This window comes from Gymnodraco acuticeps, unplaced genomic scaffold (assembly GCF_902827175.1).
Source record: "Gymnodraco acuticeps unplaced genomic scaffold, fGymAcu1.1, whole genome shotgun sequence".
NCBI classification, from domain to species: domain Eukaryota; kingdom Metazoa; phylum Chordata; class Actinopteri; order Perciformes; family Bathydraconidae; genus Gymnodraco; species Gymnodraco acuticeps.
Window position 1 is genome coordinate 3,347,537 of NW_022991216.1, and position 19,025 is coordinate 3,366,561.

General features: G+C 46.5%; 3 protein-coding genes across 6 annotated transcripts in view; 2 read left to right on the plus strand and 1 right to left on the minus strand.

The window, feature by feature from the left end:
* The window catches only part of garnl3 (GTPase activating Rap/RanGAP domain like 3), a 98,204-nt gene that overhangs the window by 14,763 nt on the left and 64,416 nt on the right, over window positions 1–19,025 (plus strand). The window lies entirely within an intron of this gene.
* LOC117561451 (transcription factor Adf-1-like) lies at window positions 7,116–8,798 on the plus strand. Its single transcript, XM_034238888.1, has 2 exons — window positions 7,116–7,580; window positions 8,105–8,798. Exons 1-2 carry the CDS (start codon window positions 7,451–7,453, stop codon window positions 8,716–8,718), a joined length of 744 nt encoding a protein of 247 aa, XP_034094779.1. The 5' UTR covers window positions 7,116–7,450; the 3' UTR covers window positions 8,719–8,798.
* Window positions 8,073–10,895, minus strand: LOC117561449 (protein ANTAGONIST OF LIKE HETEROCHROMATIN PROTEIN 1-like). Its single transcript, XM_034238886.1, has 2 exons — window positions 10,546–10,895; window positions 8,073–10,031 (listed from the first exon to the last, which is right to left on the minus strand). The coding sequence occupies exons 1-2, from the start codon at window positions 10,659–10,661 to the stop codon at window positions 9,125–9,127; spliced, it is 1,023 nt and encodes a 340-aa protein (XP_034094777.1). The 5' UTR covers window positions 10,662–10,895; the 3' UTR covers window positions 8,073–9,124.

Consider the following 19,025-nt stretch of genomic DNA (forward strand, 5'->3'; position numbering starts at 1 on the left):
ACAAGTCATGACAAAAGACGAACCGACAAAGACAGACAGAAAAACCAGAACTTAAATACACACAAGACTAATCACAGAAACAAGACACAGGTGAGGAGGGAGGAGAAAACACAGGGACACCAGGTGAACACAATCGGGTAAATTAGACACACCAGGGAAACTAACGACCGGGAACCACAGACAGATTTAAACAAGACACAACGCAGACAGAAACAGGCAAGACAGGAGGTGAAGACCTTTCAAAATAAAACAAGACAAGACAAAATACCACAAAGACAGATCGTGACAGTACCCCCCCCCCCTCAAGGGACGGATCCCAGACGTCCCAAAAAAAACAAAACACAAAAGTCCAAAACCTCAAGCAGGGTGGGTGGAGGGGGTCCGGAGGAGGGACGTATCACTAGGCCACCAGGGTGGGTGGAGGGGGTCAGGAGGACGGGACTGAGCTGACCGCCCAGAGGCACAGCAGAGGACCAGGAAGGGATCTCGGGCGGACGGCCCGGGGGCAAGGCAGAGTTCAAAAAGGGGGATTCGGGCGGACGGCCCAGGGGCAAGGCAGAGTTCAAAAAGGGGGGTTCGGGCGGACGGCCCGGGGGCAAGGCAGAGTCTAAGGTGGGGGACTCGGGCGGCCGAGCATGAGGGCGAAGGCAGCGGCAGGAAGAGTCAGGGGGCCGGGATCGCGGGCGAAGACCACGGCTCACAGAGGACCGGGCTCGAGGGCGAAGACCACGGCTCACAGAGAGCTGGGCTCGAGGGCGAAGACCACGGCTCACAGAGGGCCGGGATCGAGGGCGAAGACCAGAGAGCTCCGGAGGCCGGGCAGGAAGGCGCTGACGGGCCAGCGCCGGAGGCCGGGCAGGACCCGGTGTCGGCCGGACAGGAACCGGAGCTGGTGGGACAGGCCTCGGCAGGATCCCCCACGGAAGAGGACCAGGACACGGGATTGGCAGGACCCCCGGCGAGACAGAGGATGGCGGGGCCTCCAACGGAACAGGACAAGGGGTTGGTAGGACCCCCGGCAGGAGAGTAGTCGGCGGGGCCTCCAACGGCACCGGACAAAGGGTTGGCAGGACCCCCGGCAGGAGAGTAGTCGGCGGGGCCTCCAACGGCACAGGACATTACATTACATTACATTACATTGCATTTAGCTGACGCTTTTGTCCAAAGCGACTTACAATAAGTACATTCGACCAGGAAGACACAACCTTGAAGAAAACAGAATCATATAAGTACATCAGGTTTCATAGAGCCAAACATTTCAAGTGCTACTCAACTGGCTTTAGGTAAGCCAGTCCTTTATTAGTATAAAAGTGCTTCGTTAATAGTTCTAACGCTCGAAGTGGAGTCGAAAGAGATGAGTTTTCAGTTTGCGCCGGAAGATGTGCAAGCTATCTGCCGTCCTGATGTCAATGGGGAGCTCATTCCACCATCTTGGAGCCAGGACAGCAAACCCACGTGTTTTTGCCGATGGGAACTTGGGTCCCCCTCGCAGCGATGGCTGATGCAGAGCGTAGTGCACGTGCTGGGGTGTACGGTTTAACCATGTACAAAGGGTTGGCAGGACCCCCGGCAGGAGAGTAGTCGGCGGGACCTCCAACAAGACAGGACAAGGAGCTGGCAGGACCCCCGGCAGAAGAGTAGACGGCGGGACCTCCAACGGGACAGACATACGATTGGTAGGACCCCCGGCAGAGGAGTAATCGACAGGGCTTCCAACGGGACAGGACATGGAGTTGGCAGGACCCCCAGCGGAACCTCCAACGGACCAGGACATTGGGTAGGGACTTGAGACGTGACTCGAGAGGGGAACTCGAGAGGGGACTCGAGAGGAGACTCGAGAGGGGACTAGAGGAGAGAGGAGGGACTAGAGGAGGGACTAGAGGACGAACTAGAGAAGGGAACTCGAGAGGGGACTCACGAGGGGAACTAGAGAGGGGACTAAAGGAGGGACTAGAGAGGGGACTAAAGGAGGGACTAGAGGAGGGACTAGAGGAAGGACTAAAGGAGGGAACTCGAGAGGGAACTGGAGAGGGAACTCCAGAGGGAACTGGAGAGGGGACTCCAGAGGGAACTGGAGAGGGGACTCCAGAGGGAACTGGAGAGGGGACTTGGGTAGGAACTTGAGAGGTGACTCGAGAGGGGACCCGAGAGGGAACTGGAGAGGGGACTCGGGTAGGAACTGGAGAGGGGACTCGGGTAGGAACTTGAGAGGGGACTCGGGTAGGAACTTGAGAGGGGACTTGAGAGGGAACTTGTGTCGGCCGGTACGCCAACAAGACTCTGGGAGCTGGCGTCGGCTGGGGAGCCAGCAGGAGACGAGGTGCTGGAGTCGGCCGGTACGCCGACAAGACTCGGGGAGCTGGTGTTGGCTGGAGAGCCAACAGGAGACGAGGTGCTAGAGTCGGCCGGTACGCCGACAAGACTCGGGGAGCTGGCGTCGGCTGGGGAGCCAGCAGGAGACGAGGTGCTGGAGTCGGGACCATGACTGCTGGAACCGGTACTTGAGCCGGAACCATGGCTGGAACTGGGGCCGGAACCATGGCTGTATGGGCCAGCTCTGGTGCAGGGACCACGGTTGTAAGATCCAGTTCTGGAGCGGGAAACATGGCTGCTGGGGCCGGCACTGGAGCCGGAACCATGGCTGCTGGGCAAGGAACAGGAACACGGATCCATGGCTGTGTGGGGTGGTACTGGAGCACGGTACCATGGCTATGTGGGATGGTACTGGAGCACGGAACCATGGCTGCTGGGTCCGGCACTGGAGCCGGAACCATGGCTGTTGGGGCCTGTACTGGAGCCGGAACCATGGCTGCTGGGGCTCGGGCTGCTAGCCTGGCCTTGCGACGACTCCTCTTAGCAGCCTCCTGAATACTCTGTGGACCTCCATAAGCCTGATGAGTTCCGGAATACGACTCCTGGACAGGAGCAGGAACTGGGGCAGAAGCACGGGTTGACTTCAGGCGGAACCCACCAAGGCGTACGGTGCCAGGTTGGGAATTGGGAGACAGGGAGCTAGCATGCCTGGAATCACATGCTTGAAGGAAGTCCAAAATCCAGTCAGGTAAAAACTCAACAAAACATGGTTTCTCTGCTGCCAACCGGAGCGCCTCTACCAGAGCGGCCCTTTTCTGCCGAACACTGGACGCTCCCTTCCACCAATCGAAGCAGCAAGCCAGATAGAAAGTGAAATGCTGTAATTGAACCTCCCATGGATCATCTGCTGGGTCCATTTTGTGGTCGGTTCGTTCTGCCACGGTGTGTGAAGCAGGTAGGACCCAAATGCAGAATAAAGTGACAATTCCTTTATTTCAAGGCTAGGTGATAACAACGACAAAACAGAACACTCACCGACGAACAAGTCATGACAAAAGACGAACCGACAAAGACAGACAGAAAAACCAGAACTTAAATACACACAAGACTAATCACAGAAACAAGACACAGGTGAGGAGGGAGGAGAAAACACAGGGACACCAGGTGAACACAATCGGGTAAATTAGACACACCAGGGAAACTAACGACCGGGAACCACAGACAGATTTAAACAAGACACAACGCAGACAGAAACAGGCAAGACAGGAGGTGAAGACCTTTCAAAATAAAACAAGACAAGACAAAATACCACAAAGACAGATCGTGACAGTTCTGTCGTCATTTCCTGCGATCTTCTTCATAAAGTCAGTAAAAATAAATGAATGAATGGGCGTTTCTTTGACTATTTATAGGCAAATATGGGCGTTACGTGGAGCCCGCAAAAGCTGCACCGCATTTCGAGTCGATTGTTTTTTATAAAGGGAAACAGGCGTAGGCCGTGCTGTACGCACTTCCCTACGTAATGTTTTGTGAATCGGAAAATGTCGGAACATTTCTGTACCTATTTTTTTGCTTTGTACTACGTAAGCAACCTTCCCACGTGAATCCTACGCACAACGTTATAAATGAGGCCCCAGGAGTGGCTGGATCAAGTTAGCTACCTAGCTAGTAGCACGTTAGTTAGCATACGTTAGAATATCAGTATGACAATACGACACCCTCTGTCCTTAGACCCTCACATCGTACAAGGAAAAACTTCCGGAGAAAACCCACAGTTTAAAGGGAAAAATGGGAGAAACCTCAGGGAGAGCAACAGAGGAGGGATCCCTCTCCCAGGACGGACAGATGTGCAATAGATGCCGTGTGTAAATTGAAAAGATAATACATTTGCAACATAGGTAGTCCAAATGTTTGGAAATGCATGTGTGTATAATAGGAAGATGAATCCACGAGGATATCCATCCAGGACTTATGATCCAGGACCACAGCAACAGGCACAGCCACGACTCAAGATCCACGGCTCGAGATCCAGGACACAGGACCGCATGCTAAGGCATTACAGCCTTAGCCTTCTCATTTGTATTAGCCTTAACATGAAGTAACATTAAGTAACCCAAAATGTTAAACAGTAAGAGTAGTAGTCATATTTCGTGAACCCTTTGAAGAGTACTGTCACACCGGTGTGATCATTCTATAATACACAATTTAAGCCCGGGGAGAAATGCTAACGCTACATTAGCATCGGCTATCTTTTGTACTTCATGCTATCTGCACAAATGGTTGACATTAACATTAAAAAGACCAGGCAGTTCAGAGAGAATCAAAGGAAGGCAGGCAGGCAGCTGTGCATGACGTTCTTCTGGACGTGTTTCATTGTGGTGATAGTGAGGGTAGTCAATCCCTTGTTTAGCAAGACAGTGGTGACGGCCATCTTGGTGACGTGTGTTGTTCTGTGAGACCAGAGATGTAGTTCATTGACCGTTTCACACACAAAAATGTGTTACTTCAGTTTTACCACACTTTTTCTTTTTTTTTTACTGGCAAAATTATCTTTTAAATTGACAAACATCATAAGTGTAATTCGTGGCACAATTCAAACGGGATCGAAAGATAATCTTTCTCTCTCTGTAGCGGCGATCGCTCATCAAAAAAGGCCACTCATGGAGGTTAGCAGTGAGAGTTCCCAACGTGTGTTGTGGTGAAGGATGAGGTCCACCATGACGTAATTTGTAATGCTTAATTTATTTGTCCAAGGTTAAAATGTCCTTTTACGACTCGCATATCTAAAATCTTGTTTAAAACATAACGATCACGCACACGCTCAGACACAAACAATCACGGTCAAAAAACGTGTGGCTTCCTCTCTAACCTCTCATCCCAGCTGATCACCTGTGCCCACATATATAGGTTAATTACCTCCCGTGCTCCCAGGTGCGCAAATTGGATGATGACGCGTTCACACACATATAGACAAACCCCGTGCACAACCCAAAGCAAATTCGCTCCAACACACCGGCCCCTAATTGTGACTATATAATAAAGTGACAATTACACCAAAACACCAGTGGAGCAAATTATTAGTAAAGAGCACGAGAGTGTCTCAGTCCATACTGTCAGTCAAAAAGTGTCCACAAAGGGAAAAAGTAATTTGAACATTGGGATCTATGTCAGTTCTTCATTCAGCTTTTTGGAGAAGACAGATCTTGGTGACTGGTTGCTCCAGTATGCTGCATTTCGTCTGGACTTTAAACATACCGCACCTGTCCATGTGCGTCAGGAAAGGTCTGCAGTATTTTCCCTAGCAACAAAGGTCCACGGGGGGCAGTAGAGTCTGCAACGATGACGATGTCTCCTGTGACGAGTAAGTAACAGTGGTAAGTACTCTCGGATCCATCTGCTGCCCAGTGGCGCCTCCAGAAATGTTTCATAGGGCTGGCCAAATGAGGCCACTGAAAATCTTGGGGTGGCCCACCAAAACCAAGAATTGAATTGTTGTAAAAGTATAGACTAGATGAAAACAATGGCAAAGAGAATCACCTACTGATATACTTTGGTTTCTTATTTTACATTTTCTGATACTATTCATCTGAAGTGAATATAATACGGATAGTTAACATTTTACTTCAAACAACATTTAAAATAACCTTGTTTTGTGTTATGTATACATGTGTTGGTGATTTATTGTTTTGTTTTTTATATATGCTAATGGTTCTTTCCTTTTTTAAAAGACAAATACAGCTTAATTAAAATAAGTTCCTTTATTGTAAGGCACAAAATGTTCAGCATTCTCAACACATACAATACACAACATGTTCTTCAGTTATATTATGTCTCTAGGTTATAAATTGTTTTAGACTGAACAAAGCTGTTTGTGTCACACTGGGATCAAAGATGATTGACATGACTTTATTAAATCAAGTTTTAAAACATGACTATTTTATTTCAACAGGACCCAAAAACACAAGGGGTATAAAATGGTAAATACATACTGTGATTGAACACAAAAACACCATCTATTATTGACCTTTATAGCCAATTCAAAACATTATAAATGATACAAAATATCACCTTTTAGTATTAGACAGAAAATAGGTGACGAGATATATTTCAATTTTTTTTTTAGATTAGGCCACTGTGGTGAGAGTAATACATATAGCTTGTATTCCATTTGTTTTGAAAATGTATATATATACACTTTATAAACAAACTGGTTACCCTTTTTTAATTAGCATACAGAACATTATGAAACAAACTTGACTAATGGTCGGCTCATAACGAGGCTTGGAATTTCGTCATTTTAGGGGCAAGGCCATTTGGCCTTCCCGTTCACATTTTTTTTAAGGGCACAAAGGCCACATGACAGGGCACAAAGGCCGTTTGGTTAAATTACGCTGGTCAATCAACATGACTGAAAAGTGTAGCACTAACGTCAACACCAGTCGTTTTACAAATGGCTGAATAGCAATAGTGTTTCTTAAACGTATACGTTAAGTTCAGCCATAAACCACATAAGTCAGTCATGTATTATATCAAAACCGCTTAGCAAGAAAAATACTAGATTCAAAGGTGACAGCTATCTGCTAGCTTGTAGAAGCAACACTAGATGTAGACCCCTTGAAGGGAAGACGTTAGCGCTATCCAAACTAGCTAGCTATCGCTAGTTTTCATGACAAAAGGTAACAAGTCTACTTTAAATAGGCTAATACAATGGTAATTACCATAGACTGTATATATAAATGGACGTAGGGTCCGTGACGTCACCCATAGGATTCTGCAGAGTTGCCGTGAAGCCCTTACGGGCCCTCCACACTACAAGCGTTTCAGGCGTAAAATTACGCCTCTAGCGCGTCTGCCCATTCACTTTGAATGGGGTGACGTCACGTCCGCTCACGTTTTCGCCGAACTGCATCACGGGAAGGCAAGCGTAACTTTGAGAGCGTCTCGCGCGTAAAAAGTTGAACAATGTTGAACTTTTTACGCACGAAACGCTCTCTCCGTTCCTGACAAGTGAGCGTAAGCCAATCAAATCCCGTTTCAGAAAATCTGACAGCTCAAGCCGTAGCCAATCAAAAACCGCGCATACGCTGGGAGAGATATCCTGAGATATCCCGCCGTTCATGTCTATATTTGAAATAAAATGGACGAGGTTATAATCGTAGCGGTAGCGAATCACCCTGTATTATTTGATGTGACCCTGTTCACCTACCGGGATAGAAACCAGAGGAACCAGGCATGGAAGGAGGTGGCAGAGACAGTGGGGGAAACTGGTAGGTTTTCGCCTGTTTGGGGATTTTATATCCAGTTTACTTCATGTTAACATAGCTAATGAAACATAGCCGGTATATTTAGCATAAAATAGCGCCATAGACATTAATCACATACATGTTAATCATCCGCTGCCACATCATAGACTATATTGCATTACATTAATGCACACAGTCATACTCCTTTCACATTTCTTAGTTATATATATATATGCAAAAATTCATTCCTAGCATTCTATTTCCATGTAAATTACTGCTTTATTTAATTTTTATCTTTTTGCAATTTAACTGTACAATACATGTTGTGTTTTATATTAGATTTCTTGTTTTGTATATATGCACCATGACATCAAGTCAAATTCCTAGTATGTGCAAAGCTACCTGGCAATAAACCTGTTTTTGATTCTGATAAAGTGTGACATGTAAAACCTTGTATGCAATTGAAAGGGATTTGGTTTTCATTAATGGAGCAATCATTTTCTGAAATTCAAGAAATTAACTGTATTCTTTCATTTTCATTTTATTAGACGAAGTGTGCAAAAAGCGTTGGAAGTCCCTCAGGGACCGATACCGCAGGGAGAGGATCCTGGAGAAGGAAGGGAAAAGTAGCGGGGCAGGGGCTTCCGGGGGATCTAAGCCCTGGCGTCTCGCGGCAGTAATGAGCTTTTTAAAGCCCTTCATGCTGGACCGTGAGACGTCCAGCAATTTCCCCCGGCAACCCCTGCCTCCACCCACCGGAGCAGAAGAAGAGGAAGACTCTATGGGTGACAGCCTGGATGACAGTCTGGAAAGCCAGCCAGAGCCAGGTAGCAGTCAGCCGGCCAGTCAGCCGGCCAGTGTGCCGGCCAGTGTGCCAGACGGTGTGCCGGCCAGTGTGCCAGCATTCCGGGGGAAGAAGAGCAGGGGAAGGGAGATGTCCCCTTTTGAGGAGAACCTGCTGTCGGCCGTAGGCCCGATGCTGGCCATGCCACCACCACCACCACCCCCACCACCAGTGGTGGAGGTGGAAGACGAGGACCTCCTTTTTTTAAGGAGTCTCTGGCCTGCAATGCAAAAGCTGAGCAGGACGAGCAGCATGAGACTGAAAATGAAGCTACAAGAGGCGGTCCTGGAGGCCACAGAAATGGACATTAATAATTAATTAATTAGATACTGATACTGATCCACATTACATCTTTTTACACTCATCACTCATCACACACAACATCACATAAATAAAAGTTATTTAAAAGTATGTTATGGCTATACTGTGTCTTGACTTGTTCATGTGGTTTGTCAGTTACAACATACCAGGAGCTTCTTGTATGTCGATATATAATGTGCTGTCTTCTGTAATTATTCAGGTGAAACCCTGATGAAAATTATGTGTGGTTTATCACTAAAAACAGGGCTGAAGGAAAAAGGTTGTTAGTTATATCATGATATCAATTCAAGAAACATGTTTATTAGGAATGGTTGATTTTAAAATGGCTCATTTGGAATATTTGCTTTTTAAAGAAAATGGGTAGCTCTTAAAAGAGCTTTTTGGTTTGGAGACAAATATGGGCCTACACCACATTTGCCTGCCATCGCACTGCCCCCTCCTCGTTGAAGTAGGAGCAGAAGGTCTCCCGCTGTTGGATGGATTGCCGTGTGGCATTGTTGGAGCCCATCCTCGGTGCATCACACAGGGTTGGAGTAACTTCATCCGTGGACCTTGCGATAGGTGTGCGTGATGGCATATCAATGGTCTTCCTGCGGAGGAAGTTATGCAACACACAGGCAGCCTTCACACACAACTCCGTCACCTCGGGGCTGGTGGTGATGACACGCCTGAGCATTCTCCACTGGGTTGAGAGGATGCCAAACGCACATTCAACCACCAACCTGGCACGGCTGAGGCGGTAGTTAAATAACCTCCTTTCACGGGTGAGGTGACGTCCAGGGAATGGACGCAGAAGGTTGTCCAGCAGCGGAAATGCCTCATCTCCAACGAAGACATGGGGGAGAGGGCCCCGCCGCTCTGATCCTGCGATGACGGTGTCAGGTGGTAGCTGCAGACTGCCGTCTCGGAGGCTCTCTCCAAATGCAGAATTCCGCAGGCTCCCACTGTCGCTGCTCCTCCCAAAGCCTCCAACATCCACTACCCTGAACAGGTACTCAGCATCCACCACAGCCAGCAGTACCAAGGAGTGGGTGGACTTATAATTAAAGTAGAGGGAACCTGCATTTGCTGGAGCCTGGATAACGACGTGCTTCCCATCTATGGCACCAACACAGTTGGGAAACTCCCAGCGCTCCTGGAACCCAGCAGCGATGGCTCTCCAATCCTCCACCTGTGGTACCGGCATGCACTCCTCGACCAGGGCGGTCCAGATGGCCCCCGCAACCTCCTTGACAATGACTGCCACTGTAGAACGCCCGACCCGATAGCTGAAGGCTATCGTCGCGTACGAGTCACCAGTTGCCAGGTACCTGAGAAAAAAAGATATATACATGATTACAAAATATATTTATTCAGACCCCACACACACACAGACCACAGATCCCCCCCCTCCACACATTGAACACAGACACACACATTGAACACAGACACAGATTGAACACACATTGAACACAGACACACACACATTGAACAGACACACACATTGAACACAGACACACACACATTGAACAGACACACACATTGAACACAGACACACACATTGAACACAGACACACACATTGAACACAGACACACATTGAACAGACACACACATTGAACACAGACACACACATTGAACACAGACACACAGATCCCCACACACACACATTGATCACAGACACAGACACACACGCCATGTACACAGGGGAGCAATACTGTGTTTACCTAGATATCTTAATTAATGTTACCCATCTGAACTAAATCACAGACTTCAGTCATCATTCGTGCATTCTCTCTCCTTCTATACAGAGTCAGATTAAAGAAGTAGAAATACACAAAACGTACCGTAGGCAGATGGCGAGTCGCTCGGCGGGGCCGATTGACATACGCAGATGGGTGTCCACCTTTGTAATCAGTGGGCCCACCTTTCCGAGCAACTCGTCGAACACCTCCTTGCTCATCCTGAAGTACCTCTGAAAAAGGCGGTCATCGAGACGGAGCTCCTGGACGAGAAGGTGGTATTCCCCCCTTTGTAGACGGCATCCATTTTAGCAATAGTGGAGAAGAACCGGGGTTTTTCACTTTGTATGTCCGGGGCGGGAGATTCACATGGAGATTCTGATTGGTTGTTGGTCGCGGGGCTCGAAGAAACGCCCCAAGCGTAAATCTTGGGGCGTTGGAAGCGAATTTTACGCTTGTAGTGTGGCCGGCCCGTTAGTAGGCAGAGTCGGCCACTAACGGCTCGACGGTGTCGTCAGAGTCTAATTCCCGCCTTCTCCCGCCTTCTCCAAATAAGGGCAAAGAGGCGGAGCGCTGAGGCGGAGCGCTGAGGCGGAGCTGAGGCGGAGCTGAGGCGGGACAGGGCGGGACCTGCTGCCAACGAGCGTGACGTTCGAGTCCTAGCTCAGGCTAAGAAGCTAAGCTAACATGCTCTCAGTATCAATCGAATGTAAAACATGATTGATGAAAGTAGTAAATCGGTCAGATTTGACCCGAAGACAACAGGAGGGTTAATGCCATATTCACTTAGTAACGCATGAACAACTTTTACAAATATTTCTATATAGTCTGTGTTGGTAAATGTCATCTAGGTTGCACATTTCCTGCTGAAATACATGTATACCAAGTCACTGCGTGGCACTTTGGTTTTGATAAAACAGTATAGTTCCACTATATAAACGTTACATTCATAATCAAACGAGACAATCTGCAAGATAATTAGCTATTTGGTATTATTCTTAATGCTTGTCATTCACATGTTAATAAAATAAAATAAGTACCGATACATAGCAGAATAATTGTGGCGGTGTTCAGCTTAATAAGCCTTGCTCAACATCATTTATTTAGCCAATACTACAGCGGGCTGCAGGCGAACCAAGTCCGCGTTACGATGCATTCCTTGATCTCCAGTTATAACGCCGGACTCCGCCGCTGGCCGAAGCTAACGGAGCCCCAGGGTGCTAGCTACGGCCGCCGGGACGCGCTAGCGAGCTAGCACCCTGCAGCCCCGTTAGCTTCGGCGGCGTGGACTCCGGCGGCCCACCCCTTTTAACATTTGCTCCCGTTTAGCATTATGGGCGTCATAGCCATATAGTATACAAGTCTTACCCAAGGCTGAATCATAAACTAAACTGTATATATGTATAAAGGGTTACGTCCAGCTGGCTAATAAACTACATAACAGGCTAAGCTAACAAGCACACAAACACCTGCTAACGGGGTTAACATGTATAATATTATCATTTTACTCACCGAAAAAAGCTGAAAGTAGACTTCTTGGAAGATCTGTTAGTACATTCAAGCGCACAGCACGACATTTTAATTATCTGGTATTTGTAACAATATTCCCTAACAGGCACGATCACCACGAACACAGCTAAAGGATCAAGTACAATAACTACAACTAACTAACGTTGTAGCCTCTATGGTTGTACCCTAGCAGATTGGACAAGTTGCTGTTAGTTGACAGTGAGGCACGTATCTGTCAATCAAAGTGACCACGCCCTAATGTATGCACAAACTTTAAGACCTAATATAAATATAAAGGGTCGCGTTAGAAAACAATTCACTCACAGATCCATAATCATGAAGGTGGAATCTAACTGTATCGATAATAAAATGTATGGAGCCAGGGGTAGAAACATGTTTTTTTCTGCTGTAAAATCGGGCATTTTAACATGGGGGTCTATGGAAATTGCTCCTTTCTGCAGCCATCGCCTATCGGCCAATATATGAACTGCAGTGTGTGGCACTTCCGTATTGGCTTCCCGGCTCTACCCCACAGTTTGCCGCTTGGTAATTACCTATCAATAGTACTTTCTATAAACACGTAAATGTTAAGTCCTTTCAAATACTACCACATACTTCAGTTAAATCATATCAAAACAGCTTGGTCCGCTTGCTTACCTGTGCTTGTCTTGCTCCCGCGGCTGAGGAGGAGGCTGTCGGGCCCCTACAGGCTTTTCTGACGGAACAATCACAGCAGAGAAATCGCTCTGATCCACAGACACGGGACTATCCTACTGCGCGCACTAATATGACTTTACTAGCATTGTTTACACGGCATCTCTGATGGAACAATCACAGCAGAGCAATCGCTCTGATCCACAGGCACGGGACTATCCTACTGCGCGCACTAGTATGACTTCACTAGCGTTGTTTACACTGGAACTTTTGACAGGGGCACAAAGGCCACTTTGGCCGTGAATTGCATTTTTTTTCACAGGGCATCACGGCCAAAGTGCGGGGCCATGGCCGTCGTGGCCGTCGTGAAATTCCCACCCTGCTCAGAACACAGAAGAGGAAAAACTGCATAGATTCTCGTGTCATTTTGAAGGAGTTGCAGACCTAAAGTGTGTAGAAGACATTAATAAAACTGTACTTAGGTTTTAGTTTCACAAAACAGAGTTCCACATGTACTTTCTAGCATGTATGGCCATCTCCTCACTAGCCCTATGCTGCTGCTCCCCTGCCAGCTCTGTCTCTCCTTTACTCATCTTCTTCTTAAAATAAGAAGAGATGTCTGTGGACTTTCTCTTCATTTTCTGCAAATTGACATTACACACAGCAGTGATTAATAGTAGCCTACGCATTACACCAGCCCAGCATACTGACATCAGCTAATGTTAGCTTAGCAAGCTAAACTAACGCTAACTAGGATAGCCGCAAAAGTGTGTTTACAGACGAATTATACCTGAAGCCAAGCCAGCCTTTACTGAGCCCCGAGCCTGTTTTCCAGGTCTTCCAGCGTTTTTGTCGTTATGCCATTGAACACAATTTGTTATCAGAATAACAGCTAAAGGTAAGCATATCTCCGTTTTTTGCTACCTAAAGCTAACACACTAAAGCCTAAAGTGTTGTGGGGCTTAACAGGCTACGAACGAATATGACTTACCTTCTAGAAGTCTGGTGGATTTTTGTCAACTCCAGTCCAGTCAGTAGAAAGAAACGTTTTGCTGCAACCTGCTGCTGTCTGTGCGAATATCAGAGTGGTGCGCGCGAGTATCAGAGTGTTGCGCCGAGTATCAGTGTTACCATGGTAGCAGAGGGAGAGGGAGGGGCTGCAGTATGAGCGACTCGCTGGCTGTGTATTTGTTGTTAAATATCAGATAAACTACTGTGCATACGTGACTGGTGGTGTGTGTGGTGGGGAAGGCCAACAAATATATCAGGGTGGCCATGGCTCCCCCTGGCCCCCCCCCTGCTGGCGCCACTGTGCTGCCAGTAAGCAGATGCTCAGCTTTCATGCCACGAGATGCCTCATCTGCTGGATTTTGCTTCGTACCAACTAACCTCCATTGTGAGATATCAGTTGGCATCTCTTATAGCAGAAATCCTATTGGCCACGAAGGTGTGAAAACGCTTTGTTTAATTCCTAATGTACTTCAGTACAGTTGTGCTATCCGTCCAGAAGGTTGAACCTTTCAACTCTAGCTGCAGCTCAGCTCTCAGCATCTTGTCAACTCGCACTGCAAGCACAGCAGCTGTTAATTCCATTCTCGGGATTATCACTGTCTTTACTGGAGCAACTTGTGATGATGAATGAATGTCTTTCCGGTCATTCTGCAACCGCAGGTATGAAACTGTGCCGTATCCATGCTCACAGGCATCAGAAAAATTGTGTAGTTGGGCACTTGTGGCCTGTCCAAAATCTTTAGGTTTGATACACCTTGGCACACTGAACATGCTTAGCTTTTGAAGGTCTTCCAGCCACTTCACCCACTGCAGCTGATTCGTTTGTGGGATTTGCTCATCCCAGCTGTAGCTTAATCTGCACAGGTTTTGCAGCAGTAGCTTGCTGTTCAGTGATGTCCCTTTTTAAAGCTTGCACCGCAATCAAACACAACTCTCAAGCTTCCCTTTTTAGGCTGATGCACCAGACTTTTCCTTCTCTGCCTTTCAGTTCAGGCACTCTTTCTGCATAGCCCTTTTTTATGACATTGCCCAGAAAGTTGACATACTCCTCGTTAAATGTTGCATTTTTCTTGAATTTCCTTTTAAGACACAGAGCCCTTTGCTCAGCAACATGGCGATTGTTTGGCATTGAAACTTTCTCTTCTCTGAAAGGTAATTTCAGACTGTAATGTCCATCAGTGAGGTTGGCGGAACTTTTCATGATTTCCAAAAACTCATGATCTTCTCTGGACATATCAACTGATCTCTCATTGAAGTCGTGGTTGTATTGCTTTACCAGCAGTTCCTCCAAGCTGGTTAATGATATGTGATTGACTGCAATTGTGGGACAGCTGTTTACAATGTGGCGGTCTCCTCTCAGCAGTCCATTGACAACCCACCCTAGCAGGGTTCTGACAGCATAAGGTCCATCATCATTGCTGTTCACCACCTCCCATGGTTCCATGAGTTTTGAGACATTAGCTCCAATTAGCAGCTCCACGTCAGCGTCAATGACAGGAAGTTTCACAGAGTTTAAGTGGTGCCATGCACTTATCTCTTCCTGTTTTGGAATGTTGTCACGAGTCACAGGCATTACAGTTTGTGTGAACACATCAGGTAGCTCATAGTAATTGTTACTGTTGAGTGCAGCCACCTCCAACCCAGAAATGATGTGACTATCACAAGCTTTTCCTGATTCATTGTTCTCAACAGGAACTTGGATTATCTTCCTCTCATCTTAAGCTCCCTCATCAGTCGCTCTGAGCAAAAGGTGGCCGTGCTACCAGGATCTAGGAAGGCATAAGTGTTTATCACTGTGCTGCCGTTTGTAGCCTTGATCTGAACGGGCACAATGGGCAAGGCACACTCCTGTCCTCCAGCCCCAATATGGCCACATGTTTTGGTAGAAACGTTGTGATCCTCTATTGATGTTTATTGCAGTATGTCCTCTGATGAGACTTCCTTTCTCGGTGAATGGATGTGGAGGATGGTGGGATGTTTTAAATTACACACTTGGCAGTACAGGCGGCTGCGGCAGTCCTTACTCATGTGTCCAACAGCTAAACAACCAAAACAAGAACCCTTTTCTTTCAGAAAACAAATTGTCTCTGTGTGCATCATCCTCTCCATTTTGTAGCATGTCTCCAACTTGTGATCCTCTTCACACAGCAGAAAATATATCCTTCTTGGCCTATACGGTAGGCTATTCTCCTTTTGCTTTTCAGGTGCAGTTCCACGATTGACAGCTTCAACAGAATTCGCAAAACTGCTTCCTTTCTGGCGGCTGCCAGGCTGTGATGTGTTGTTTCCACTTATTTATTTTGGTGAAGACATGGATGTGTCTTGAATGTTTCCAAACAGCGGATCAGAGGCAATAGATACTTGTCGCTCAACAAACTTGACAATATCGCTGAAACCAGCTTGACGATGTCGCCTCTCCTGTAGCTCGTAAGCAAGGTCTCTCCATCTTTCCCTCATTTTATAGGGCAACTTTAAGATCATCGCCCGCATGTTAGTTGGCATATTCATCTCTGACATGTAGCTTATGTCCTCCATGGCATTGCAGCAAACACGGAGAAACAAAGAAAAAGCTTGCAAAGCTTTAACATCCTCTGCTTTCCCTGGTGTCCATCCAAGCCCTTGCTCCATGTATGCAGTGGCTATTATTTGTTGATTTCCAAAGCGTTCTCTCAAAAGTGTCTTTGCTCTTTGGTATCCCCTGTCGGGTGGCATGTGTTGACAGCTTTTAACCAGTTCTTTGGGTTGTCCCTTGGTGTATTGTTCCAAAAAGTATAGGCAATCAACATTATTAGCAGTCTTTGCTTCTACTCCATGTTCAAATGCTCGTATGAATGCACTATACTCCAAAGGGTCTCCATCAAAGGTTGGTATTTCTCTTGGTGGCAGTGACAATGTTGACTGTTGCTGCACCAGCAGAGCTGTGATATCATTTTGCCTTTGCATGATGTTGATAATGTTGCTTTGATTCACGTTACTTTGCACTGAACCTGTATGTTGGTTGGTTTCCTGCACCAAATGTGTGTCAAGATCATGAGTGACTTGTGTGGCAGAGAATGTCTGCTGACATATTTTAGATGACGTAAGTTCATAGGCTTTAGATCCATTTCCTTCTGGTATTGCCGTGGCTGTGAATGCCTCCATTGGCAATTACTGCCACAGACTGATGGATGATGCAACTGCTGGTTTGAATCTTTGGGGCGCGCACCCATTGACAGAGCACAGTTCTTATCCTGTTCTGTAGGATTATGGTACTGCAAGTTTGCATCCTTGTGCAGAGTCTCCACTGACACTACAGCTCTGCTGCCCCCTTTTGGTGAGGGGTTGAACTGACCTTCTGAACCTTGTGGTTTGAATTCTGTAGCAGAGGGTCTAAGAGAGATGTTCCTTTTGGCTCTGTCTGGATACGAATTCATTCCATTTGAATCAGCCCTTGAGCTTTGAACCTCAGATCCTCTGTACCTGAGCACATTGGCCTTTGCTGTATAGGCAGCAATTCCACTTTGCAATCCAAGCCACTCCTTGCGTTGTCTGATCTGCTCCTCTTCACACTTTCTGGCTGCTGCGAGGCTAAGCTCTTCACACTCCAGTGCATGTTTTTCTTTGAGGATAGCCGCCATAGCACTGAAAGGAGCCGCTTCAGCCTCCGCCTTGATACATGCAAAGGAGATGGATGACATGTTGGATCTCTGGCTGGAGCGGCCAGCTGATGTGCATGTTCTTCCAGTTATAATAGAAACGCTGTCATTTGGACTGATGTCATCAATTACCACATTAGTTTTGGTTGCAGCATTGACATTTACCACATCATCATCAATTGCATGTGTAAATTGCTCCTTTGTAGTTTGCAACCACCTTTCCATTTTATTCATCATTTCTCGATTGCCGTGCATTCGTGTTTCAAACCATTCATTTTGTTTTATAACTTCATCCTCTGGTATTAATGGTTTCAGAGACTCATGCAACTCATTTAATTCGATCATTGTTTTCACAAACATTTCACACATGGATTCCATCTCAGACACATTTTGGCTTGAAAGTATCAATTGTTCAACATCCTTTGTTAATTTATGCAGTTTCTTTATCCTTGAATTCCTTTCATGTTGAATTGATGCTATTTTTGATTCCAATGCTTTAACAGTGAGTTTAGGCTGTCTTTTACCGAGCCCACTCCCTGTATCACTTTGAGTGGCAGGCGCTTTAGGCCGACTCCCCTCTTGGCTCATCTTGACAGTAACGCAGCAGCTGCGGGAGGTTTTATTTTAGAATTGTCGCAGGGTTTACCTTTATCCTGATATGAGAAGGTCTTTCACAGCTTGTAACAATTCTGAATGATCCTACCGTGGCTCCTCGTGGCTTTCACAGCGTTCACATGTCAGCAATCATCTCGAGCTGTGTGGGAGCGCAGCAGCTCCTTCTTCCGTATCTGAGATCCTTTGATTCATTCATTGGAGCGAGTTTTTCAACAAGTGTAGCGGCGATCGCTCTTCAAAAAAGGCCACCCATGGAGGTTAGCAGACAGAGTTCCCAACGCGTGTTGTTGTGAAGGATGAGGTCCACCATGACGTAATTTGTAATGCTTTATTTATTTGTCCAAGGTTAAAATGTTCTTTTACGACTCACTTTTACGTATCTAAAATCTTGTTTAAAACATAACGATCACGCACACGCTCAGACACAAACAATCACGGTCAACACGGTTTAAAAACGTGTGGCTTCCTCTCTAACCTCTCATCCCAGCTGATCAACTGTGCCCACATATATAGCTTAATTACCTCCCGTGCTCCCAGGTGCGCAGATTGGATGATGACGCGTTCACACACATATAGACAAACCCCGTGCACAACCCAAAGCAAATTGGCTCCAACACTCTCCATTGACTTCAAGACATAATTTTTCCGAAATAAGGTCCCATGGAGGTCAACCGGAAGGGGAGGGACTTCGCCACTCTATTGCCCCCTGAGGACGGTGATATCAATAGACACTAAAGCTGCAGATTCAAAGAGACTGAATTGTATGTCTTTGTAGACGTACTATACATATTCTCTTTTTATGTCATTTGACATCTTATTGTAGAGATTAAATGTACATTTTTGGAAATGTTACATCTTTTTGTAGATATTTTGCGTCTCTTTTGGTTGTTTGGCGTCTCTTTGTCTTGATTTTGTCTGCTATGTATGACTCTCAAACAAGAAATGTTAACTGCAAAATAAGGCTCTGTGCCCAGTAAAGCCACTTGGTAATATTGCCATGTTCAGGGGTCAAAGGATACATCTGAGGAGTCATGACATGGTTCTGGGTTGGAGGGAGAAAAAAACAAAGTTGTGCTATACTTTAATTCACTTACCCTCATTTTCTTGTAAAAAAAGTGGATCATTTTAGCACTTTGGCTCTCATCCACTAATTACTTTCAA